The sequence below is a fragment of the Hyperolius riggenbachi genome, chromosome 3, assembly GCF_040937935.1.
Source record: "Hyperolius riggenbachi isolate aHypRig1 chromosome 3, aHypRig1.pri, whole genome shotgun sequence".
NCBI lineage: Eukaryota > Metazoa > Chordata > Amphibia > Anura > Hyperoliidae > Hyperolius > Hyperolius riggenbachi.
Window position 1 is genome coordinate 201,355,173 of NC_090648.1, and position 27,378 is coordinate 201,382,550.

At 44.3% G+C, this 27,378-nt stretch overlaps 1 protein-coding gene across 21 annotated transcripts in view; it reads left to right on the forward strand.

Annotated features, from left to right (window-relative positions):
- TJP1 (tight junction protein 1) overlaps positions 1–27,378 on the forward strand; it is a 622,292-nt gene that overhangs the window by 533,739 nt on the left and 61,175 nt on the right. For all 21 annotated transcript variants that reach the window (XM_068275550.1, XM_068275551.1, XM_068275554.1 and 18 more), the window contains 4 exons: positions 17,702–17,804; positions 18,327–18,606; positions 19,931–20,034; positions 24,626–24,794. In XM_068275550.1, the coding sequence (XP_068131651.1) occupies positions 17,702–17,804; positions 18,327–18,606; positions 19,931–20,034; positions 24,626–24,794 (656 nt within the window). The remainder of the gene's footprint in view (positions 1–17,701; positions 17,805–18,326; positions 18,607–19,930; positions 20,035–24,625; positions 24,795–27,378) is intronic.

Below are 27,378 nucleotides of genomic sequence, written 5' to 3' on the forward strand. Positions count from 1 at the left end.
GGCTTAGGATATTGTTCACAACAATCATTTAGACTTCAAGCTGTCAGTTTGTATTTACATATACCAACATTTTTTGAACATTCCATTTACAAAGATGTTATGAACTGTTGTGCTCAGATGAATGGAACGCACAAGCCCTTGACCTTAGGTCAACCCTAGGCACCTAGCGCTGACCTTTTTCTTTTTGAGAAGGCAAAAATATCCCAACCTTACTCTGGTCAGCCTTATTATACAGTGTTTTACATCCTGTAGCTGAAATAGACCTACCAGGCGTGTGCTTATTTTTTATATCTACTCATTTTATAATTGTCTGGAATTTATATTATACCACACTGTGACATGCAGTAGTATATGGCCACATTTAAAGTGTCTTTGTTGTTTTATAAATATGCCTCTTAGGCTAGTTACACACCAGGACGTTGCGTTTAGGGCACGTTATAGGGCACATGACGTGCCCCTAACGCAACGCCTGGTGCTCTCTGGTGTGGACGTCGGAGTGAGCCGCGTTGTGCAGCTCACTCTGGCATCCGTGATGCGTACTCTTGGACGCATGCGGCATCACGTGGTCCCGCCCGGCCAATCGCCGCACAGAGCGGCCGCTCCAGGAAGTAAACACTGCACGTCACTGAGTGCAGTGAATATTAATTAGCCATGTGCCCGGCCGCTCTCCCCTCCTCCCCAACATGACTGAGCATGTGCAAACAGTCTAACGCGGCTTAGACGCGTAGAACGCACAGCATGCAGCACTTTGCTGCGTTACAATGTAACACAACGTGGGCAGTGTGAACAGCCCACTTGTGTAACATTGCTGTGCGTTGGGGGAGCGTTACAGGCTGCACTAACGTGCGCCTGTAATGTCCCTGTGTGCAAGAAGCCTTAGTGTAAAGATGGCCATATAGAATCCAATGGGAAATTATGCCCAATTGATTTTTGTCTGAAATTGATTTAGTTGATCACACAGGACGGAAAACTTAGCAAAATCGGCGGCGGGTTAGGAGCATATGTGGCTAGCAGCGTGTGATTTGGCAGCGACTGATGCAGAGTGTTGGCAGCAGAGCTATCGCCCACCTGTCCAACCGGGCACCTCCTCTCTGTGTCTTCTATCCCTGTGTCACGGGGCAAAAGCTAGAGGTCAAACACTATATACATGCTGGGCCTCTGTGTGGGAGATAACTCTGTTGCCAACACCCGGGGCAGCACAAATGGGGGGCGGCCTGACATGTGGAGGCGGCTCCAGAGATTTTCAATAGATTTTATGCTTAAATCTATTCAAAATCTGTGTACAGTGTGTGGGCAGCTAATTGACCCGTCTCTGATCAGATGGGGATCTATCTGGTAGCCGGTTTAATAATGTATGGCCACCTTAGAGCAAATTAGAAGCGAAAATAAATTTATGAGATAATAAATGTGTAGTTTGGATAATAAATACTGTAGAACATTAGTAACAAAGGAGTCTTTATTTTCAGTTACCTGTGTATAGGTTTATTTATAACATTGCGGGTTACTACTAAGTTGGCACTTGTGTTTGCAATTTACGCATGCGAATCCATGAATGGCTCTGGGGATTTGGGCGTGTTGTACAGAATTCTGAAGCAGCGCTTCAGAATTTTTTCACATTCACAAATTAGAAAGCAGCCCATTGATTTCAATAGGCTGACATTCCGGACCTGTATTTGTGCACGTGCATTTAGGCACAAGCAGCCTTAGTAGAAATGGGCCATAAGCTCTTCAGAAAACAGGACTGAGTTTGACCAAGTTAGTCCAGCTCAGAGAAGCTCTTAGCATAACCGCTCAATTTTTTTTTAACTCTTCCTGCACTGGGAAAGAACACGACTCTTTTTTTCTTTGCTACCAATCTTCTATTTGTTATCCATACTACACATACAATACATTGTTTTATAAGTTTATTTTTGCTTAAGACTTGCATTAAGTTGGGAGACAGAATTGTGCTCCCAGTAGAATTATTTGCAGTAGCAAACACTGCTGATTACCTCACCATTGTATTGCTCCAGCTGTCTATGACCTGCTCACAGGAAACTACAGACATTAGTGATGGCAGGTCTGTATAGGGTTCAGGCAAGCACAGCTGCACAATGGAATGGAACTCAATCCTTTGGGTGAAAGTATAAGCTGAGTGCTCTATAGACTTGTTGCTAGCTTACATGCTAGCAATATGTCTGTTGCTATGGAGCGTAGAGGAGGGATTGTGCGAGGTGGATGGAGTGGATTTGTTCAGGGTGAAGAAAAGAACAATGCACTCATCAATCAATTGGGCACCCTTGTCGTTAAAGATTTAATGTGCTGGATCCTTATACCGGGAATACACGGGACGTTTCGCCAGGTCGATTCCCGCTCGTCCCCGCGGGCGATTATCTTATCTTCTGCTCGTTTACCTTATCTTTTTCTATTGTCCCGCCCGCGGTATCGAGCGCAGAATCGATCCGGAGGGTGATTGGACACGTCGGAAATGATCAATCGAGCCATCTAATGGATCGAGCTACGGAAACGCACCGTGTATTCCTGGCATTAGACATTGGGAAGCTCCTGTATGGATGCTAGATCCTCGGTTGTGTGTCATCCAGTGTGTACCTAGGTTAAGGGCCTGTTTCCACTTGTGTGGTGGGAATCACCGCGGAAAAAATTTGCATGCGGATGCAAATTTCGCATGCGGTTGTATGCGAATTTTCATACGAATTTCGCATACGATTCCGCATAGATGACTTTTTATGCAAATTTAACCATGGCAGTGCCTGTGTGCTTTTCCATTGTTTCTATGCGAAATCGTATGCAAATTCGCATATCAAAACCGCATGCGTATTTCCTATTTAATACATTGTATGCGAATCGCATAGCGGTATGCGAATTCTGATGGCTCTGCCGTGCAGATTTTTTTCTGTGCAGAAAAACACTCAAAAATCCTGACAAGTGGAAACAGTCCCATCCACTTGTATTGTCTATGCAAATCTGCATGCAGGAAACGCATGCAGATTCGCTCTAGTGGGAACGGACCCTAAAGGATAGCTGAACTGAGAAAGGAGTGTATGTAGTGCCAAGCCTCCATAGAACTAGGCTTAATGATTCAGACATTCTACACCTGGACCTGGTGGGACTAAATGCTCACCGATAACTTATTACAAGCCATAAAACTCCAGCCTGGCAAATACCAACTTGTGAGTCCATTAAATGGATAAAAAAAAAAGTCAATAATTCAGAGACTGCTTCACTAAAAGACTGCTATTCAGCTGAGACAATAAAACATTACATTTTTTTTTTTTATCTCCTCAATCTATTTTCAGTTCAAGTTTGCTTTAATGCCTCATTCACATGAGTCTGAAGGCAGTGTGTTTACCATGACACCCTACAATTTAATGTTGGTTGTTTGTTACACATAGGACACACATTGTAAGCAGAAACCATAATATTTTTAAAGAATTAAGTCTGGAACATGTAAACGGTTATATCATGGCACAGAGGTTGGGAATCCCTGCTATTCAATTATATAATTTTTTCTTGTTCTCGTTCGTTCCTGTTGACTTGGAAGTTTTACATTGAGTAGCCTTGTATGTGTATTGGGTCATTCGGGGTATCTGTGCCAGAGCTTCTTAAATTATAGTTAGTTCTGCTGGGCTCCTGCATTTCTTATAACACTTTCTAATGTGTTCTTCTACTGCTTGCAATTATTGCTCATGCTAGTTTTCAGTTGGGACTAACCAGAGTAATATTCTTTGAAAATGATATATATGTTACGGCCAGAACCCGAAGTCTGGCCACTTCGGGTTCTGGCCGGTCAAAACGAGAAGTGGCCGGCTGATGCGGCCAATGTGCAAAATGTACCCTTATTTCGGACTTTGGCCGGCCAGAACTCGTTGTGGCTGTATGTGGCCGGCCAAATCCCGAAGTCCTGCTCCCTCGGTTCTCCCCCCCCCCCCCCCTCCCCGCTGCCTGCACTAATCAAACCTCAGATCAGGGCGACCGGACCGGAGAGGCGGAGAGAGGCAAAGCGCACAAGTCACCCGCAGGACATGAACACTTCAGTGCGGAAGCGCCTGTCATTTGGCACTTCCGCATGTGAAGTGTACAGGTCCGGGCGGGTAGCGTGCGTCCTGCTCTGCCTCTCTCCGCTTCTCCCCGCCTCTTCGGTCGCCCTGATCTGCCTCTCTCCGCTTCTCCCCGCCTCTTCGGTCACCCTGATCTGAGGTCTGTGAGTAGTGCAGGCAACTCTCCCGGCCATGCAAAGCGCACACTAAAGGCGCCCCCCCAGCCAATCAAAGCACACAAAAAGCGCCCCCCCCCCAGCCATGCAAAGCACCTCCCAGCAATGCAAGTGCCCAGTGAAGCCCCCCCCCCCCAGCGATGCAAAGTGCGCAGCCCCCCCCCCCCCCCAGCCATGCAAGCAACCCCAGCAATGCAAAGTTCCCACTGAAGCCCCCCAGCCATGAAAATCACCTAGTGAAGCACCCCAGCCATGCAAAGTGCGCAGCCCCCCCCCCCCCCCCCAGCCATGCAAAGCACCCAGCGAAGCCACCCCCCCAGCCATGCAAAGCACCTAGTGAAGCACCCCAGTCATGCAAAGTGCGCAGCCCTCCCCCCCCCCCCCCCCCCCCCCCCCCAGCCATGCAAGCACCCCCAGCAATGCAAAGTGCCCAGTGAAGCCCCCCCCCCCAGCCATGCAAAGTGCGCAGCCCCCCTACTTCCCCCCACGCTGCAAAGCGCCCAGCGAGCCCCCCCCCAGCCATGCAAAGCACCCCCAGCCATGCAAAGCACCTAGTGAAGCACCCCAGCCATGCAAAGTGCGCAGCCCCCCTACTCCCCCCCCCCCCCCCCCCCACACGCTGCAAAGCGCCCAGCGAGGCCCCCCCCAGCCATGCAAAGCACCCCCAGCCATGCAAAGCACCCAGAAAAGCCCCCAGCCATGCAAAGCGCCCAGAGAAGCGCACCCAGCCATGACTAATCACCACTGTAATTTGATCTCTCCCCTGTGTCACTCGACTGCCACGGCAGAGCAGCTAATTTTAAAGCGCAGAATAACAAATTTGTCTGCTTCCGTTTTTTTTCCTGTGAAGGTTATTATGCTGTTGTGCATCTTTCAGAGCAGAGAGGAAGTTCCGAATGCCATTCATGGTGACCGGACCCCCGCGATGTTCTGGGATTTGTGCGTTTTGGACTTTGGCCGACTGACTTTGGCCGTTTCTAGAACTGGCCGGCCAATGTCAGAAATTCCCAGCATTTTGGACTTTGGCCGACGTCAAATCGGCCAGTTCTAGAAACGGCCGGCCAATTCTAGAATTGGCCGATTTCTGGTTTTGGCCATAACATATACAAGAAAAAGTACACAGGATGTCTGTTATCTATAAAGACCGTGCCAGGAGTCACCATTCTATTGCCAAACTGTGCCTTAAGGGGCCCATACACTCAGCCGATTTTCGGCCAATCGATCGCAAATCGATTCACCGATCGGCCAATTTCAATCGATCTGACATGTTGCAAAATTTAGGAAGATCTCTTGAGATGGCTTATCATTTTGCATTGGACCTAATGGAAATCTGATGGCAACAAAATGCCATCAGATCGATTTTTCAATAGATTTCATACTGAAATCTATTGGAAATCTGTTCCTTGTAAAAAAAAAAAATTTTTTCGTAAACACATCAGATAGATCAGAAAATGTACTGATCTATCTGCTGCTAATCTAACGAGTGTATGGCCACCTTAAAGGCCCATACACACGTCGGATTTTAGCGAACGACCCGTCGTTTGAACGTTCGGACGTTTTCGCGTCAAATCCGACGTGTGTACAGACTATCGTTCGGGTGATAAGACTGGTTACCAACGATCCGCCGGGCGGATTGCTGGTAACCAGTCTTATCACCCGAACGATAGTCTGTACACACGTCGGATTTGACGCGAAAACGTCCGAACGTTCAAACGACGGGTCGTTCGCTAAAATCCGACGTGTGTATGGGCCTTAAAGACTGCAGATTTTTGAAGTTCCTTCCAGTGTCTGTCTATAGACTGCATCCCATCCACTCTCTCTACTGCCTCTTCTCTTCCTCTTGACTTCAGCTGAAATTTTGGCTAGTACTGTGCAGTAATTCTTTATACTGATTTTCAGTTCAGCAGTTATAACTTTAGAGCAGGGTTCCCTTTGCAGCTGGAAGTTCAGCATTGTAAACCTGTAAAGAAAAACTGCTTAAACCGAAGGTGTTATTGTGTAATTCGTGCATCTGCAGTTCACACTTGGTTTTATTTTAACTGCATTAGCATGGCTAGCTGCAATGTATGAACTCAACATTAACACCTTTGAAACAGAAGAGGCTTAGTGTATTTAATAGCTTGGGATTAGTAGCTGTACATGAGAAATGTTTGAAATCTGTTTCCACTGATAATTTAGAATTACAGCTAACATCCCCATAGCTTTATGATGTGTTAAAGCCCAGCTCCAGACACAGATCTAAAAATACCAACCGCTTAGCAGGCGGAGTGCTGAAATGTTAACTTTTTCTGAGATTTCTGCAACGGAAAGCCATTAGTGAGACTGCACAGGCAGGCCATTGTTATTGTATTTAATTGTTTGGGGGTGCCAGCGCTGGATTGGGCAGCTTGAGGTTGGGGGAAGCCTCAGTAGGATCCAGAGCCCTTTCCCTCCCAAGGTATTGTTTTTTTATTTTAATAAGCTCATAGCTTCTCTTTAATCTAGCATGTTTTCGGGCCTTTAATCTCTTTAATAAGGCCCGGTTCATATTGGCAGGCAAAGCAGTCTGTTTAGCGGACAGTACCGGAACAGAGCCTAACGGATGCAAATTGATCCAATGTTATCCAATGGACTCATTCACATTGCTCCTTTAGAACGTATTTGTTAGGCACGTTCCAATGAACACAAGTTTGGGGGGTTCCTATAATTCTGGAGTGACGGACGATGCGTCTTTCACTCCAGAATGCGATGTGCATTGGCCACAAGCTAACAGAGCGGATCAGGAACTAATGCCAAATAAAAACAGATCCATTTCATGGATTGTTTTTTGATCTATCCAGTGTGAACTGGGCCTAAGAAAGCAATCATGGTCTGTGTAGCAGGATGTGACCAGTGTCTGTGATTGTGACCATTGATGTTAGCTAATCGAACAGTTTATATTCAGACAAAAACAAGTTCTGCAGCTCAGTTCTTCCGCACTCCAGAAAACGTTTGTCCTTGCAGCAGGCCTTTAACCCTTTAGCAGCCAAATAACAACTTTATTTGGTTGCAGGACCGAACTTTTCCTGCCGCTGGGGAGGTGTGCATTCCCCAGCCTAGCAGGCTCGGCTGGGTATGCGGCAGCAGATTAGGGGTGGTGCCAGGGAGTGCTCATACATAACTGTCTGGACAGATCAGCAGCTTTTTCCTCCCCCATGGCGATGACTTACTTCCATCAGGTGTTCTCCATTCCGGTCACATGCCATTACATGTGATCGGGGGATTAGGAGACTGTGTCGGCAGTACAGCGCCAACCCGACCGGGTGGCGCTGCACTGCTGACACAATCTCCTTGATCCCGATCACATTTAATGGCATGTGACAGGGGCCCAGAAGAGCTGCCGGGAGTTCAGAGCTGCCGGTGGAGGAAGAGAAGAAGCCGTTTCGGAGCAGGTAACTATTACTCCTTCCGCACACTTGTTTAACTGCACTAAGCAGCCAAAACGAGTTATCCCGACAGAGGCTTTGACTGCAGCAGCAGCTTTCAAACAAGACATCTGGTTTAAAGGGAATGTCCAAGCAAAATAAAAAATGAGTTTCACTTACCTGGGGCTCCTACCAGCCCCATGCAGCCATCTTGTGCCCTCGTAGCCACTCACTGCTGCTCCAGTCCCCTGCTGGCAGCTTCATTGCATACATTTTTACACATTCCTGCTAGTGCAGGAACATTAACACATACATTTTTACGCATTATTGGTTCAATGTGTAAAAATGTATGCATTGAACCAGTAACGCGTAAAAATGTATGTTAACCACTTCCCGACCGCCGTATGTACAATTGGCGGCCGGGAAGTGCACCCCGCAAGGACCGCCGTATTGACAATTGGCGGCGGTCCTTGTAGGGGCATGGGCGGAGCGATCGCGTCATCAGTGACGCGATCCTCCGCCTCCGCCTGGCGCCGCTCACCCGCCGCAACATCCCGCCGGCCATACGGAAGCGCCGGCGGGATGTTAACCCCGCGATCGCCACATACAAAGTGTATAATACACTTTGTAATGTTTACAAAGTGTATTATACAGGCTGCCTCCTGCCCTGGTGGTCCCAGTGTCCGAGGGACCACCAGGGCAGGCTGCAGCCACCCTAGTCTGCACCAAGCACACTGATTTTTTCCCCCCCCCTGCCCCAGATCGCCCACAGCACCCATCAGACCCCCCCCTGCCCACCCCCCAGACCCCTGTTTGCACCCAATCACCCCCCTAATCACCCATCAATCACTCCCTGTCACTATCTGTCAACGCTATTTTTTTTTTATCCCCCACCCTGCTCCCTGCCCCCTCCTGATCACCCCCCACCCCTCAGATTCTCCCCAGACCCCCCCCCCCCCCAGACCACCCTTCCTGTTTACTGTATGCATCTATCCCCCTGATCACCTGTCAATCACCCATCAATCACCCGTCAATCACCCCCTGTCACTGCCACCCATCAGCCAGCCCCTAACCTGCCCCTTGCGGGCAATCTGATTACCCCCCCCACACCAATAGATCGCCCGCAGATCCGACATCAGATCACCTCCCAAATCCATTGTTTACATCTATTCTCTCCTCTAAACACACACTAATTACCCATCAATCACCCATCAATCACCCCCTATCACCACCTGTCACTTTTACCTATCAGATCAGACCCTAATCTGCCCCTTGCGAGCACCCAATCACCCGCCCACACGCTCAGATTGCCCTCTGACCCCCCCTTATCAATTCACCAGTGCATTAATTACATCTGTTCTTCCCTGTAATAACCCACTGATCACCTGTCAATCACCTGCCAATCACCTATCACCCATCAATCACCCCGTCACTGCCACCCAACAATCAGCCCCTAACCTGCCCCTTGCGGGCAATCTGATCACCCACCCACACCAATAGATCGCCCGCAGATCCGACATCAGATCACCACCCAAGCGCAGCGTTTACATCTATTCTCTCCTCTAAACACCCACTAATTACCCATCAATCACCCCCTATCACCACCTGTCACTGTTACCCATCAGATCAGACCCTAATCTGCCCCTTGCGGGCACCCAATCGCCCGCCTACATGCTCAGATTGCCCTCAGACCCCCCCTTATCAATTCGCCAGTGCAATATTTACATCTGTTCTCCCCTGTAATAACCCACTGATTACCTGTCAATCACCTATCAATCACCCATCAATCACCCCCTGTCACTGCCACCCATCAATCACCCCCTGTCACTTCCACCCATCAATCACCCGCTGTCACTGCCACCCATCAATCAGCCCCTAACCTGCCCCTTGCGGGCAAACTGATCACCCACCCACACCAATAGATCGCCCGCAGATCCGACATCAGATCACCACCCAAGCGCAGTGTTTCCATCTATTCTCTACCCTAAACACCCACTAATTACCCATCAATCACCCCCTGTCACTGCTACCTATCAGATTAGACCCCTATCTGCCCCTAGGGCACTCAATCACCCGCCCACACCCTCAGAATGCCCTCAGACCCCAGCCCTGATCACCTCGCCAGTGCATTGCTTGCATCTATTCCCCCCTCTAATCACACCTTGAGACACCCATCAATCACCTCCTGTCACCCCCTAGCACACCTACCCATCAGATCAGGCCCCAATTTGCCCCGTGTGGGCTCCTGATCACTCGGCCAATCCCTCAGATCCCCTTCCGGTCACCTCCCCAGTGCATTGATTGCATCTATTTTCCCCTCTAACCACCCCCTGAGACACCCATCAATCACCTCCTGTCACCCCCCTAGCACTCCTATCCATCAGATCAGGCCCAATACAACCTGTCATCTAAAAGGCCACCCTGCTTATGACCGGTTCCACAAAATTCGCCCCCTCATAGACCACCTGTCATCAAAATTTGCAGATGCTTATACCCCTGAACAGTCATTTTGAGACATTTGGTTTCCAGACTACTCACGGTTTTGGGCCTGTAAAATGCCAGGGCGGTATAGGAACCCCACAAGTGACCCCATTTTAGAAAAAAAGACACCCCAAGGTATTCTGTTAGGTGTATGACGAGTTCATAGAAGATTTTATTTTTTGTCAAAAGTTAGCGGAAATTAATTTTTATTGGTTTTTTTTCACAAAGTGTCATTTTTCACTAACTTGTGACAAAAAATAAAATCTTCTATGAACTCGCCATACACCTAACGGAATACCTTGGGGTGTCTTCTTTCTAAAATGGGGTCACTTGTGGGGTTCCTATACTGCCCTGGCATTTTAGAGGCCCTAAACCGCGAGGAGTAGTCTAGAAAACAAATGCTTCAAAATGACCTGTGAATAGGACGTTGGGCCCCTTAGCGCACCTAGGCTGCAAAAAATTGTCACACATGTGGTACCGCTGTACTCAGGAAAAGTAGTATAATGTGTTTTGGGGTGTATTTTTACACATACTCATGCTGGATGGGAGAAATTTCTATGTAAATGGACAATTGTGTGTAAAAAAATCAAACAATTGTCATTTACAGAGATATTTCTCCCACTTAGCATGGGTATGTGTAAAAATACACCCCAAAACGCATTATACTACTTCTCCTGAGTACGGCGGTACCACATGTGTGACACTTTTTTACACCCTAAGTACGCTAAGGGGCCCAAAGTCCAATGAGTACTTTTAGGATTTCGCAGGTCATTTTGCGACATTTGGTTTCAAGACTACTCCTCACGGTTTAGGGCCCCTAAAATGCCAGGGCAGTATAGGAACCCCACAAATGACCCCATTCTAGAAAGAAGACACCCAAAGGTATTCCGTACGGAGTATGGTGAGTTCATAGAAGATTTTATTTTTTGTCACAAGTTAGCGGAAAATGACACTTTGTGAAAAAAAACTATTAAAATCAATTTCCGCTAACTTGTGACAAAAAAATAAAAACTTCTATGAACTCACCATACTCCTAACGGAATACCTTGGGGTGTCTTCTTTCTAAAATGGGGTCATTAGTGGGGTTCCTATACTGCCCTGGCATTTTAGGGGCCCTAAACCGTGAGGAGTAGTCTTGAAACGAAATTTCTCAAAATGACCTGTGAAATTCTAAAGGTACTCATTGGACTTTGGGCCCTTTAGCGCAGTTAGGGTGCAAAAAAGTGCCACACATGTGGTATCGCCGTACTCGGGAGAAGTAGTATAATGTGTTTTGGGGTGTATTTTTACACATACCCATGCTGGGTGGGAGAAATACCTCTGTAAATGACAATCTTTTGATTTTTTTACACACAATTGTCCATTTACAGAGGTATTTCTCCCACCCAGCATGGGTATGTGTAAAAATACACCCCAAAACACATTGTACTACTTCTCCCGAGTACGGCGATACCACATGTGTGGCACTTTTTTGCACCCTAACTGCGCTAAAGGGCCCAAAGTCCAATGAGTACCTTTAGAATTTCACAGGTCATTTTGAGAAATTTCGTTTCAAGACTACTCCTCACGGTTTAGGGCCCCTAAAATGCCAGGGCAGTATAGGAACCCCACAAATGACCCCATTTTAGAAAGAAGACACCCCAAGGTATTCCGTTAGGAGTATGGTGAGTTCATAGAAGATTTTATTTTTTGTCAAAAGTTAGCGGAAAATGACACTTTGTGAAAAAACACAATTAAAATCAATTTCCGCTAACTTTTGACAAAAAAATAAAATCTTCTATGAACTCACTATACTCCTAACGGAATACCTTGGGGTGTCTTCTTTCTAAAATGGGGTCATTTGTGGGGTTCCTATACTGCCCTGGCATTTTAGGGGCCCTAAACCGTGAGGAGTAGTCTTGAAACAAAATTTCTCAAAATGACCTGTGAAATTCTAAAGGTACTCATTGGACTTTGGGCCCTTTAGCGCAGTTAGGGTGCAAAAAAGTGCCACACATGTGGTATCGCCGTACTCAGGAGAAGTAGTATAATGTGTTTTGTGGTGTATTTTTACACATACCCATGCTGAGTGGGAGAAAGATCTCTGTAAATGGACAATTGTGTGTAAAAAAAATTAACAAATTGTCATTTACAGAGATATTTCTCCCACCCAGCATGGGTATGTGTAAAAATACACCCCAAAACACATTATACTACTCCTGAGTACGGCAATACCACATGTGTGGCACTTTTTTGCACCCTAACTGCGCTAAGGGGTCCAAAGTCCAATGAGCACCTTCAGGCTTTACAGGGGTGCTTACAATTTAGCACCCCCCAAAATGTCAGGACAGTAAACACACCCCACAAATGACCCCATTTTGGAAAGTAGACACTTCAAGGTATTCAGAGAGGAGCATGGTGAGTCCGTGGCAGATTTCATTTTTTTTTGTCGCAAGTTAGAAGAAATGGAAACTTTTTTTTTTTTTTTTTTCACAAAGTGTCATTTTCCGCTTACTTGTGACAAAAAATAATATCTTCTATGAACTCACTATGCCTCTCAGTGAATACTTTGGGATGTCTTCTTTCCAAAATGGGGTCATTTGGGGGGTATTTATACTATCCTGGAATTCTAGCCCCTCATGAAACATGACAGAGGGTCAGAAAAGTCAGAGATGCTTGAAAATGGGAAAATTCACTTTTTGCACCATAGTTTGTAAACGCTATAACTTTTACCCAAACCAATAAATATACACTGAATGGGTTTTTTTTTATCAAAAACATGTTTGTCCACATTTTTCGCGCTGCATGTATACAGAAATTTTACTTTATTTGAAAACTGTCAGCACAGAAAGTTAAAAAAATCATTTTTTTGCCAAAATTCATGTCTTTTTTGCTGAATATAATAAAAAGTAAAAATCGCAGGAGCAATCAAATAGCACTAAAAGAAAGCTTTATTAGTGACAAGAAAAGGAGCCAAAATTCATTTAGGTGGTAGGTTGTATGAGCGAGCAATAAACCATGAAAGCTGCAGTGGTCTGAATGGAAAAAAGTGGCCGGTCCTTAAGGGGTAGAAAGCCCTAGGTCCTCAAGTGGTTAATGTTCCTGCACTAGCGGGAATGCGTAAAAATGTATGCAATGCGGCCCGCCGACCTCCGAGGTCGGCAAGCTGCCCGTGGGGGACTGGAGCAGCAGTGAGTGACTACGAGGGCACAGGGTGGCTGCATGGGGCTGGTAGAAGCCCCAGGTAAGTGAACCTTTTTTTATTTTGCTTGAACCTTCCCTTTAAAGCTGCTAAAAGGTTAAGGTATGCATATGGCCAGAGTGTTGTATTGACCAGTATAAAACGAATCAGTCATTTCTAATGTATCAATTGTTAATGTCGAATATGAACCAAGGGCGTAAAGTCTTATTGGAATATGGAAACATTGGTAGAGTATGAAGTGGCAGAATTATTAAGACTGCAGCAGCATTTTAGGGTGTCACAAGACCCTTTTTTTTTAAAGCACACCCAAAGTGAGAGAGATAGGGAGGCTACCCTATTTATTTTCATATAAACAGTGCAAATTGTCTGGCACTCCTGCTGATCCTCTGCCTCTAAAGGTGGCCAAACATTTTGCGGCCCATCAACCATCGGATTTGATTATTATAATCAGATGAAAATCGGTGCTGCCAAGAGCATTGCGGTCAACGATGCAACCAGTTTCGGTCAACAGATCTCTGTCCAATCAGATTTGATCAGATAGAGATCTGTCTCATGGTCTATCTGCCCATACATTGTCTGATGTGCGGGAGGCACCTTATAAGCCAGATACCCTGAACAAGCAGGCATATCAGGTGCTCTGACCTAATTCTGTCCCGATTAGTTGCATGCTTCTGTAAGGTGTGTAATTCAGACACTAATGCAGCTAAAGAGATCAGCAGGGCTGCCAGGCAACGGGTATTGCTTAAAAGAAAATACATATGGAAGCTTACCACTTGCTTAAAACTTAATGTTCACTTTAAAGTAAAAATACAGCAATTTGTAGAGACTATCAGTTTATGCTGCATGATTTCGCTTGTTGGTCCATCTCCACTAAAGTGAAACTTGGCTTGTACTGAGCTCTATCCAATTTTACTTTACACCCATATTGTATGTATTTATCACAACTCTGTACAATTTATTAATGTCCTAGCCCAGACTTGTATTTTTGTATGCAGCGTGTGGAATATATAATTTGCAATGCACATATTTTTTGTGCATTACACATGAATGATTTTTACATTATTCGCTTATTAGGGCCTATTTCCACTAGTTCTGCTTCAGTTTTTTTGCATCCAGATTTCTGGATGTGGCTATTTAGGACTTTTTCAGCTACACGCAGAATCTGGATGCAGAAAAACTCCCAATGAATGCCTTTGTGCCTGTTTCCACTAAACACGATTTTTCTGAGGCAGATTTCTGCATCATGCATCAGTTTCCCATATGATTAAAACATTAGTGGAAATAGGCATTCGTTGCAGTCAGTTTTTCTGCATCCAGAAATCTGCATGTTGTTGAAACAGGCCCTTAGCTAGCTAGCTGGTGTTGCAATTCTGTCTCCTGAACTGGACAGCAGTCTTTGACCTGTCTCTAGACTCCTACCCTAACCATCATCACTCATAGGTGGTCGTTTGATTGGAGCTGTGATTGGGTACCAGACAGTCTTTTTTTTCCTGGGAAGACAGAGCTGGCCCTGGTCCCTGTGCTCCGCAGAGGCTTGCAGAGGGGACAGGGAAGGCGTAATGATTGCTGCATTGGCATAGCGGCAGACTTCCGGCCCTCCATAAGGTATTTGGACATGGCCCCCTGGCATAATTTTATAAATAGTTAGTACATCAAACACCAAAATACTGATGCATGATTGTTGATGGCAGGTGGGCTGGATATTACTGTAATTACTAATCTCCTGGCTTTCTCATGCGTTAACATTGTCTAGAGTTCACTCAGAATGGGGCAAAAAAATACAGTGAGCAGTATTCATCTGGTTTGAAATGTCTTATTAATGGAGGGCAGAGGAGAACTGCAATGTTGTTTCAAACTGACAGATTGTGGTGACCAAGATGACCATGCTTACAACTGTGAAAGGCAGAAAAGCATCTCAGATTGCATAAGTTGAACCGCTGTTGTTCTCATTCCCGTCAGTCCAGAAGAGAAAGAGGAGGCTGCAATGGGCATAAACTTACCCGTAAATAAAATAGGCCTGGTCTAATGCATCTCTGTTTCTGCTGAGGCACACTGATGGCATGGTCAGAATTTGGTGTGAACTGCATGAATCAATACACCCAGCCTGCCTTGCATCATTAGTGCATGCTGTAGTGTTGGTTCGGGAAATTAGATTTGTGTATGTGTATTTGGCAAACATACCGATTTTGCGTGATGCAATATTGTCAACATGGTCCAGAGTTTTAAAGGAATGTTTCCAACATCTTGTGAAATGCATGCCAAGAATAATTAATGCTGTATTGTGGACAAAGGCCAGCAGTAACCAATATAAATATAGTGTTCAGTGTTCATTAAGTGTAAACCTGCAATTAGTGTCAGTGTTCCAGTTCGAGATATCGAATTCTTGGTACCTGAATACTGCACAATAGCACATTTCAGTACCAAACAAGTGGATGGAGTCAGTTCACTTACTGGTGCTTCACGTCGCATTTCATGTGATTCCAATGCTTCCTCCTTCCACAGTCAGAAAAAGGAAGTATGGAGTCACGTGACGCTCAAGTAAGTGAACTGATCCTGTCCAATAGATTGGTTCTGAAATGGTGGTGAAAAGGGCTGTTTGGCAGTATTCAGGTGGTCCGAATTTGAAAATGCCGAATTTGAACACCATCACTACGTGCAATATCCAAGTCTGGGCAGTAAAGTTCTTATTACTGTAGTATAATCTATAGTGTCGAGTAACATTTTAAGGAGGAACTGTAACCAAGGATTAAACTTCATCTCAATCAGTAGCTGATGCCCCCTTTCCCACAAGATATCTTTACCTTTTCTCGAATAGGTCATCAGGGACGTCTGTGTATCTAAATAAAAAAAAATTGGTGCAGTCTATTTTTTACTTGTCTACCAGTAGTAAAGATGATTGCGTGCAGGTTGATTGTGGATCAAACAACATGAACAAATTACAAATTTACATACACCAATTATCAACCATTTCTTGATCACTTCTATTTTTTTTTTTAACTTCTCACTTTGCAATGTATGGATTTATTTTTTTTCTCCTTTTTTTTGCTAAAGTAACTATTTTAAAGTGGTCTGAAAGCCAGCATTTCTACTTTGCTCTAAAAGATTCCTCACAGCTTGAAAGCTACTATCCCAGAATATTTTTCTAGCAGAACATCACTGAAATGGTTAAACAGAGCACTTTGTTCTGCTATTCAGCTTCAAATCCGCATCCAAACTGGAGATAAGAGTATATTTGTTTACATTGTAATGTTGTTACAATGTGTGTAAAGACAGTGTAACAAGTTAAAAGGAACTCTTTGTGCTTAAAGGGTACCATAGATGAACATCAAAAAGATTTTATACATACCTGGGGCTTTCTCCAGCCCCATACGCTCTGATCGATCCCACGCCGCCGTCCTCCGCTGCCTGCATCTGAGAACCGGGTTCCGTCACTGGCGTCATTGGAGCCAGTCTAAGCGTAAGGGAGGTGCGCTGTTTGCGTAGCTCTGCAGCAGCCGCTGGAGAAATACGTAGAGGGCGCACTTCTCCTGCATATCTGGCTCCAATGACGCCAGTGACGGAACCCGGTTCTCGTAGATGCAGGCAGCGGAGGACAGCGGTGTGGGATCGATCAGAGCGTATGGGGCTGGAGGAAGCCCCAGGTATGTATAACATCTTTTTCGTCTCTGGTTCCCTTTTAAAGGTATCGTCAGGCAAAAAAAAAAGTGTTTCACTTACCTGGGGCTTCTACCAGCCCCATGCAGCCATCCTGTGCCCTCGTAGTCTCTCACTACTGCTCCAGTCCCCCGCCGCCAGCTAGTTTTGTTTTTGCCGACCTCGGGGTCGGTGGGCTGCATTGCGTCCATTTTTCCACATTCCCGCTGGTGCAGGAACATTAACACATACATTTTACGCGTTAGTGGTGCAACGCATAAAATTTTACATAAGCGAAACTAGCTGGCGGCAGGGGACTGGAGCTCTTTTTTTTTTTTTTTTTTTTTTTTTTTTGCGGCCGATGATTTCTTTAAGGCACGCGCGCGCACACACACTTCAGAATAGCTCATTAAAAGATGTTAATATATAATAAAAAGCAGTTTGAATAAAATGCAATGACAGCTATTAGGGCATGATAGACTACACTTTGGCAACTTGTAATTTGTTAACAGACAATATTACTTGTGCACAAAAGCTAATATGATAACTGTATGAGTAATAAAATGTAGAAAAACACATTTTTATTGAATGTTATGTCGGAGTTTCAGACCACTTTAAGCATTGTTTTGCATTGTTTTGCTAATGAACGTCCTGGGGTTCTATATATAGCATTAGAATTTTTCTAAAAATATTTTTACAGTCTAAAACTTTAAAATGAGTTTTTGTAATTGTCTTGTAACACTTCTATGCCAACCTTGCTTAGCCTTTCTTCCAAAAACATCAAGCAAACATTGTCTTTTGTTTTTGCAGGGAAAATGACCGTGTTGCAATGGTCAATGGAGTGTCCATGGATAATGTTGAGCATGCTTTTGCAGTTCAGCAATTAAGAAAGAGTGGTAAAAATGCCAAAATTGTAAGTAATTTATTTGTGGTTTCATTCTTACTGAACATGATTGTGAAAATATTCCAAGACTTGTTTAAGTTCTTCTTGAAAAGCTCTTTCTAACAATATTTAGCATAGTAAGTAGGGGGTTAGATAGAGACCGCTAGAGATTAATTAGTGTGGTCTCTTTGAAATTGGCACTTTGAAGATTAAAATGTATATTATGTCAGTAGTCCATCTTTTAGCTTGGCGTAACATGTACATAGTGTTTTAGCCAATTCATAAATTCTCCATCGTTTTATGCACTGTTCGGAGTTGGGCAACCTGACAGCATTTTTATGAGACTGGTTTTGCGGCTCTTAGATTGATCTGAATTATGCATGATCAGCATTTTCTTTAAAACAAATTGTTCCACGCGCCTAATTAATCTTGCTTCATACTTTCTTTCTTTCGCCCCACAGAGTCTAATGGAATACTAGTAATCATGTACTGTACAGGTTTTTATGTTATTAAACCTGGCACCCTGTTTCACCATTTTCTTTTCCACTGCAGACTATACGGCGGAAGAAAAAAGTCCAGCTTCCTGTGGTTCGTCCTGACCCAGACCCAGTATCTGAGAATGAAGAAGACAGTTATGAAGATGAGGTGCCTGACCAGAGAAGTGCCCAAAGTGGCCCTGGTGCTAGTCGGAAGAGTGAAAAGAGCTGGGTAAGGGACAGAAGTGCCAGCAGGGAGAGAAGCTTGTCGCCTAGATCAGACAGAAGATCTGTCACATCTAGTCAACCTCCAAAACCTTCCAAAGTGACCTTGGTGAAATCTAGAAAAAATGAAGGTACGTTACTTTGTCATAGTCTTGCATCATATTGTTTTCTGTAGACTACTGCTGGAGCTACTGCATGGTTATTACAGAAATGCCTTTTGATGACATTATACTGAAAACTGGAAGCATTCATTTTTAAGATGTTGCTAGTAGAGATGAGTCAACATTTTCACAAAGCCAAAATTGCCTTACCTTAAAATTTTAACAGCAAATTAGATTAAGTGAAAATGTTAGTTCTGGTCCTGGAGATTGTGCTGCATTTGAGTTTAGAAGACATCTGGCTTGCTTTCTGTCAGCATGGTAGTGCTTTCTCTGCAGTTATGCACCTCCTTCCTGACACAAAGCCAGCCTACTTCAGGAATCCAAGCCATTTTACGTGGAGGGAATCCTCCGTGATGCTGGGCTAATCCAAACTGGTGAAGATTGCAGCTTGCATTTTATCTTGATTGAGATCCTCCATGATCCTTTTGCTAAAATAATAGCACAGTAAATTGCACCTTTTTTTCTGATAAGGGCTAGTTCACACGGGCTTCTGCAGGCAGAAAAGCATTTTATATCGTTTCCCTTCATTCTGTCCTCTAGTTTTGAGCCCCATGGGGTCACGGAACTGCTGATTGCAACTGCAGTGGGACGCTACATGCAGCGTCCCAGGAATTAAGATTGATTATGATGTTTGAGCAATCACCTGCAAGAAATGGTAAACGCATTAAGATGAAAGCTCCCATTCACCTCTGGGCTTTAGACGATCTCAGCGGTAAACGTCGCGGAACGCCGGAAGTTGCCCGTGTGAACCAAGCCTTATCCACTTCCTGTCATAGTAGTTTGCCAATTTTCTAATATTGTCATGAGTTCACTTCCTAAAGTGTGGGAGTTCGATTTCATGGCGCCATACAAACATTTCTAGCTTTTCTGGAAAGCTTGGATGTTTTATATGGGGGAAATGCGTTTTGGACTCCTTTTGGGGAGGCCTCAAAATGTTGCTATGTGACTGCAGAATTTATTGTAATTGCTATGCTTCTCGGGGACATTAAACTAAATGATGTATTTAGACATATCTTGACCAACATATTTTTGTTTTAAATGTTTGTAGAAAACGCTATAAAATGACAGAGTGGGTGCAGAATGTCAGGATTACAAATGGCTGGTAGTTACAGTGGGTTGAATGCGGAGGTGAATTGTCATTACATCCACCCATCACTATAGACTGCCATGAGCCTTTCATGTAAAGTATGTAAATTGTATATGCCTTGGTAAAGCTAGAGCTGCATCATATAATGAAGTAAGCATACAGGATTGCCAATAGTTTAACTGTATCATTGTTTTATTGCTTTTGCAGAATATGGTTTAAGATTAGCCAGCCACATTTTTGTAAAAGAAATCTCTCAAGATAGTCTGGCAGCGAGAGATGGAAATATTCAGGAAGGCGATGTGGTGCTAAAGGTAAGGTCTTTCTTACATGTGGTTTGTATACGGGTGAAGAGCTGAAGATAGCGGTGTAAGCTCTGAATTATAAAATCTGTTCTCAAGATCGCAAGGGCACTGCAATTAATCTGGTAGTCATGATACCCTTTTTCCACCGGTGAGATTCGATTTTTGGCCAACTGCAGCATGCAGCATTCTTCCTGCTTTTGTGATTGGTCAGAATTAGATTTTTTTTTTCCCAATCGGAAATCACAGATGCAATCACAGTGTAAACATTGGATATGCGCACAGCATAAAAAAGAAAAAAAGGGAGCACAGGCTAATTTTAAGTAGGGTTGGGTCTGTACATACCTGTTTATCTTTTGTTACATGTTTCAGGGTCTCTTTAAATTAAATTCGTGGTTTCTCATTAAATTTGTTTTACAGCACTTCAGCTGCATAGTTGGGTACAGTCCAAAATGTGCCCATCCATACATGTCAGTATGCGCTCATTTATAATAGTGTGTGTTGCGCTAAGAAGGAAACTAAAATTTGTCCAGTGACTGCAATCTGTAGTACATTACTGATGAATGGTTTGTAAGTTTTGAAGTATCTGAGTTCAGATCAGTGGGAATTCTGTAGCGTTTTGCTTCCTCCCATCCGGATGTGTGCAGGCTTCGGCTGGACTTGCTGCACTGCTGTGTAGACTTGCCTGTAACATGATCTACAATGACATCTAATAAGCTTCTCATAATGAAATGCAGCTTGTGAGAGCCCTTGAAGTGTATGTACACTTGACATTGACCGCTCTCTCTGTTGTGAACATTATAACTCACAGTGATCTGATTCCTGCCTGGAGCACTTGCTATGCTATGAGTAGCAGAGTTCCTCAGAAAAACAGGACTAAAACCAAAACACCGGGCTGGAATAGAGGCAGTCATTTTATTTGCTAACGAGAAAGTCAGCTTCTTTCTGTTCTGCTTGTAGGGTTGTTTTAGTTTATTGGCAATCTTTGTTTCACAGCTCTGCCTGTCCTTTTTCATTTCAGCAGTGACGCTTGCTCAACAATTCCCAGGGATGTTGATCAATAACACTAGCTGAGTTTACATTTCTAAACTGCCGGAATCTGGAGCCCTCTTATTCATGGATGAAAAATGTGGGGATAAAACTGCTGATGTGGGACTCGCAGTGTCCTGCCTTGAAATTATTTCACATCAGTGGCTGAGATTCATGAAGCTGCAGTCTTTTTCTCTGCACAGGGGATGGCTTGGCTATTGAAATGGGACTATGTTTCAGCATCCTAGTTCTTTTTACTCTTAAAAGTGAATTTTAAAGCAGACCTGTCCTTTGCCTTGCCTGAATCCGAGTATTTCACGTTCAAGGACCCCTGAACTGAGAGGGATATGGAGGCCGCCATTTTTATTTCCTTTTTAAAACCATGCTAGTAGCCTGGTATCTGGTTGATCTATTTGGCTGCAGTAGTGTCTGAATCGCACACCTGAAACAAGCATGTTAATCCAGTCAGACTTCAGTCAGAAACACCTGATCTGCATACATGTTCAGGGTCTATAGCTACAACTATTAGAGGCAGAGGACAGGCAGTACAGACGGGCAGTTTGCATGGTTTTAAGCAAACCTGGACTCAGAACTTCTGCTCTAAAATATAAGCAACAACATACTAACCTTTGAAGAAAAACATTTCTTTGTTACAGCTGATACAAATACTGCAATAAATCTGCAGTGTTTCTACTTCCTGCTTTCATGGAAGCTTACACATTGTTAACATCGTATGTTTACAAATTAACTGCTCTGCCATTGAAGCCAGCTGACACAGCTGAGAGTTAAAATTTCAACTTTAATCTAGTCACAGATGAGGAGGAATTAGAGACGCTAAACTCACTAAATACAGTGAGCATTTCTCTATTCGTTCCTTCTGTCCCGTGCAAGAGTTCAAGTTCACTTAAAAAGAAAAATAATAAAAGCCTCCATATTTCTCTACCTTCAGTTGTGCTTTTTGTATACTTGCCTATAACTACTTCACCCAGGATCTGATTTTGCTGCAGAAGCCTCCATGTAGACATGCCTCTGACTGCTTTCAGAACTGCCATTTTCTGTACTCCTCACTGCATTAAGGCTTTTCACAGACCTCCTGTTCCCTCATGAGAGATTGAAAACATGAATTAGGTCTACAGAACACAAGAAAATACACTCATTTGTCTATATATGAGCAGCAAATATGTAGTTCATTGTTAACACAGATATTGGTAAAGCGTTTGTATAGCAAGTACTGAGTAAAATCTGAACCTGTTACGTACTTAACTTAGAATAGTTGTTTTTAATGTAAATGGTATCCTGCATAGCTATTTACAAATATGGTTAGTATTTTGACTAATGTGTTGAGATAGGGCGTTACACATATGCTTGCTGTATTGTTATTTGAGATCTGCCATTTCATATATGGTAATACTTTATTGAAGGTTTCCTTAGTGTGGTTATCAAGCAAGGAATATGAATGTCGACATAGTTATATCCTTCGCTGCAGTAGCTTAACATTTCTTTAGCCACTTAACGACCGCCTAACGCCGATAGGCGGCGGCAGGTCGTAAGTGGTATTACATGGAAATAGCCTTTCCATGTCAGTTCACGGAGGGTGTCTCCGTGAACAGCCTGCGAGCACAGCCTGCGAGCCTCCGATCGTGGCTCGCAGGCGAAATGTAAACACGCGGGGAAGAAATCCCCGCTGTTTACATCATAAAGGAGATCGGCAATCCCCGGCCTCTGACTGGCCGGGGATCGCAGGCATCTGATAGGCTGAAGCCTAAACTAGGCGGCGCAGGACGGTTCTCCGTCCTGCGCAGCCCACAGCGTGAGGGAGGGGAAGGGCAGAGAGGGCGGAAATCGCTGTGGAGGGGGGCTTTGAGGAGCACCCCCTGCCCCCCCCCCCCCCCCACGCAAAACGGCGGCGATCAGACCCCCCCAGCAGGACATCCCCCTAGTGGGGAAAAGGGGGGGGGGGGGAGTCTGGTCGCCCTGCCTGCAAAGTGATCTGTGCTGTGGGCTGGAGAGCCCACGCAGCACAGATCACAGCAACATCCCCTGGTCCCTCCAGGCACAAAAAAAAAAAAAAGTGTGTGCTATTTTCAGTAAAGAGTTACGTTCTGGAACAAAGTGATACATTTGTATCTACTTTGTGTTCTACATTGCAATAGTATTAATATGGTAGATTCTGCAGTGGTGAGAGCGGTTTATAAATGCAGCATAACAGTAATAGTAATAATCTACAGCTTTTGTGTGTGGCTTGTAAGAAACCGCATAAAAGTGTAACTGGCTAAAAGTAAAAAAAGGATCCCACAGTATTTGCAGAGTAGAGAGCAAAGCATTTGTCTGCAAGGATTGCAGGCTCCAGTGCACCTTTTACCAAGGTAATAGAAAGTGTGGGACTAGGTAGAGATAATTGTAGGCTATTCTGTAGCCCCCTTTCCTGCGGCGCAATGGACAAAATCACCACATCCAAACACAATGAAATGATATCACAATTGTGCTTCCCCACTTGCATGTTTGCAGTGCGATGTGACACGTTCTGTCAGGTTAATGCTCTGCGTTCAGTGCTTGCACCCAGTGCCTTATCGACCCTGGTAATGCACTCCTTGCACTGCATTACAGGAGGGCACACTTGGTTCTGGGTGTGGTACAAGAATAAGTCTGTGGATTGTATGCTGCACTGTATGTTTTACATTGCATTAAAAGTTTGAGGTGCGACTTCCCATCATAATTGCGTTGCAATCCTATTTTTCTGGAACCTCTGCACAACCGATAAATTGCACCACCCACCCACCCCTCCCTCCCTCGATCAGCAGGCTAGCCAGTCAACTGGAATTGCTTAAGATAAATTAAATATGGCAGCCTCCACATCACTCTCACCTCAGGTTCACTTTGATATGAAGATATCTCCTATTTTGTTGTTTCCTCTGTTAACGTCTGGAAGAGCTTCTTCAGCTCCCTGTCCTGGCAGCCAGTCTATCAAACAGGGACACAACAGTGGAAACTAGCTAGAAGCATTGTCTCTGTTCCCTTTCCACGTTATGCAACACTAAAATAATGATTGCAGTTATGCTTTAAATGATGTCATCAGAGATGTTTGAATACCGTCCATTTGTTTGTATTAATGAAATGGAGAATCAGCATATGAAAATCTTATTTAACTGGAGTAAGCACATCAAAATCTCAATAAAAAATATTGTTACCTAACTGGAGTAAGCATTCATGCTGTGTGTGGCTGCACCTAAAAGAAAAACTTCCTAATAGTATATTGAGAAGTAACAACTGTGCAAGTATTGGGTTTGAACTCAGACGTTGAAGACCACAATTTTCACTATTTGTTTTAAGTTCCTCCTGTACAGTTTAGGCAAGTTTAGTGGACATTCTTGGTGAAATAGAAGTGGCAGCATTCTAGATAACAGCATGCAGCAGGTGCCAGCAAGTCAGACACAGACTGTGCTTTGCTTGCAGGATTTGGTACAGACTAAATACATCTAGCTCTTGTGAACTTTGTGTGTGTGTCACTCAGTCATTCAGAAATAATTTACTCTGAGCATGAATAACCAGTAATCCGCCCCTTGTTGTTTTTCAGATTAACGGCACAGTCACCGAAAACATGTCTTTGTCCGATGCAAAAACGTTGATAGAAAGGTCAAAGGGTAAATTAAAAATGGTAGTTCAAAGAGATGAGCGAGCAACTCTACTGAATGTCCCAGATCTAGATGACAGCCTTCATTCTGCAAACGCTTCAGAGAGAGACGGTATGGGCCACTAACTGAGATACCATACAACTACAGTTAAAATGCATCTGTAAAACAGGGAATTGGAAAAACTTTAAGTTACTTGAAAAAGAAAACTCCAGATATTTAGGTTGTGGTGTAGAAACAACTGGGATTCCTCAGAGTTCAATCAATATAATTCAATTCACATCTGTTCGGAGACAAACTAAACCCAAAGGTACATTTTAAAAGTTTACCAAAGATCCATGGTCAGATGAGTAACCGGAATTACAGTAGTGGTCGGCCCAGTATTCTCCAACTTCACATTGCTAAAGGGGAGGCCAACCATGTCTGGGTACATTTTTACACGCACTAGATTGTCACATAAATTGTTTCAAATGTCAGATTCAAGCAAAGAAAGTCTAGCATGTGTGTTTAGCATTGGATTTATTTAGTTGTACTTGTTGCAATTAAAACAAGGGCTGTGAAATCTTTACAAAAATCATCTCCACTACTCAGTTTATGAAACCACTGACTCCGAATCCAGGTACTCAAAGTTACTCCGATTCCTTAGTCTAGCTATTTTCAGGGCTGTGGAGTTGGTAGAGAAGTTATTTCACTCCTCAGTTTATGAAACCTCTGACTCCAGGTACCCAAAAATGACTCAGACTTCTCAACTCCGACTCCACAGGCCTGATTAAAACTAATCTGGTATCATGCACAGCAGTGTAGATCACAAAACTGTGGTGATCGTCTATTAAACTGTAGATACTAAACTTAAAAGGTACCTGAGATGAAGGAAATAGAGCAATTTATAAATACCTTCCACCAGCCCCCTTCAGGCTGATCGGCCCCTTGCCATCCTCTTCCACTTCCTGGATCATCCACTACGGCTCCCGATAATTCAGCCAGTTGGGGGCCAGTTGGCTCAGTCTGGCCATGCTTTCTCTCCCCCGTTGTGCTCCTATGGCCAGGCACATTATGCGCCTGCGCAATACTAGTACTGCGCAGGTGCAGAATGCAGCGGGGCACGTGGCCAAGGCCGCGCATGGACACTATCCCCCGACTGGTTGGATTGCCAGGAGAGGATTCAGGAGGCGGAAGAGGACGGCGAGGTACCGATCAGCCTGAAGGGGAGGGGGCTGGGGGAAGGTATGTATAAATTGCATCTCAGGTTCACCTTAAGGCAGGGGTCACACTTGTCTCAGTTTTCTACACTTTGCAGAAAACTGAAAGACAAGTGTAACCCCTGCCTTACAGCAGCTAATATAATTTATAGAGAAAACTGACAAATTGCGCAAGATGTCAGTTTTGTTTCTGCGTGCGAAATCTGCATTAGTGTGTGACCTAGCTCATTGATTAACATGAGTTCTCAGTTGAAGTCAGTTTTTCTGTGCAGAAAACGCGTACGAAAGCCGATAAGTGTGACCCCTGCCTAAGAGTACCTAATTTATAATTTATGCAACATTTTAATGTAGAGCTCGATCTTGGAGCTCCAAAGCTGTTGTCAGTGGCAGTAACTCATTAGTCTGAAACTCCTCCCCTCCCCATCAACAATATGGCTTTTGCCTTATCTGAAGTGATTCGTAGTTGTTCGACCACAGAGCTTTGGAACCCTTAAGAAAAAAAAAATGCGGTTGCAGTTTTGCCAATGGGAGAGGGCAGCGTTTCAGACCTCTGATTTACAGGTGACCGGGTGATTTACAACCGACAATCCTTGCAGTTCTGAGGTAGGCCTGGGGCACACCAAAAACCGCTAGCAGATCCGCAAAATGCTAGCAGATTTTGAAACGCTTTTTCTTTTTTCTGTAGCGTTTCAGCTAGCATTTTGCGGTTTTGTGAAGCGTTTTTGGTGTAGTAGATTTCATGTATTGTTACATTAAAGCTGTTACTGAACAGCTACTGTAACAAAAAACGCCTGGCAAACCGCTCTGAAGTGCCGTTTTTCAGAGCGGTTTGCGTTTTTCCTATACTTAACATTGAGGCAGAAACGCCTCCGCAATCCAAAATCCGCAGCAGCCCAGGAGTATGCATTTCTGCAAAACGCCTCCCGCTCTGGTGTGCACCAGTCCATTGAAATACATTACCCAAGCGGATCCGCACCCGCAAGCGGATCGCAAAACGCAGCCGAATCGCTCTGGTGTGCACTAGGCCATAGAGCTTGACATAAAGTGTATTATAAAATAGATTGCCTTTAAAGAGACTCCGTAACAAAAATTGCATTCTGTTTTTTATCATCCTACAAGTTCAAAAAGCTATTCTAATGTGTTCTGGCTAACTGCAGCACTTTATACTATCACTGTCTCTGTAATAAATCAATGTATCTTTCCCCTGTCAGACTTGTCGGCCTGTGTCTGGAAGGTTGCCAAGTTCTTCAGTGTTGTGGTTCTGCTATGAACTCCCCCTTCCAGGCCCCTCTATGCACACTGCCTGTGTGTTATTTAGGATTAGAGCAGCTTCTCTCTTCTCTCTTATCTTTTACAAGCTGGATAAATCGTCCTCTGAGCTGGCTGGGCTTTCACATAGTGAGGAATTACAGACAAGGGCAAAGCTGTTTGCAGAAAGAAACAAGCAGCCTGAACCTTCAGTGCATGAGAACAGGGGGAAAGAGACACACAAATGATCT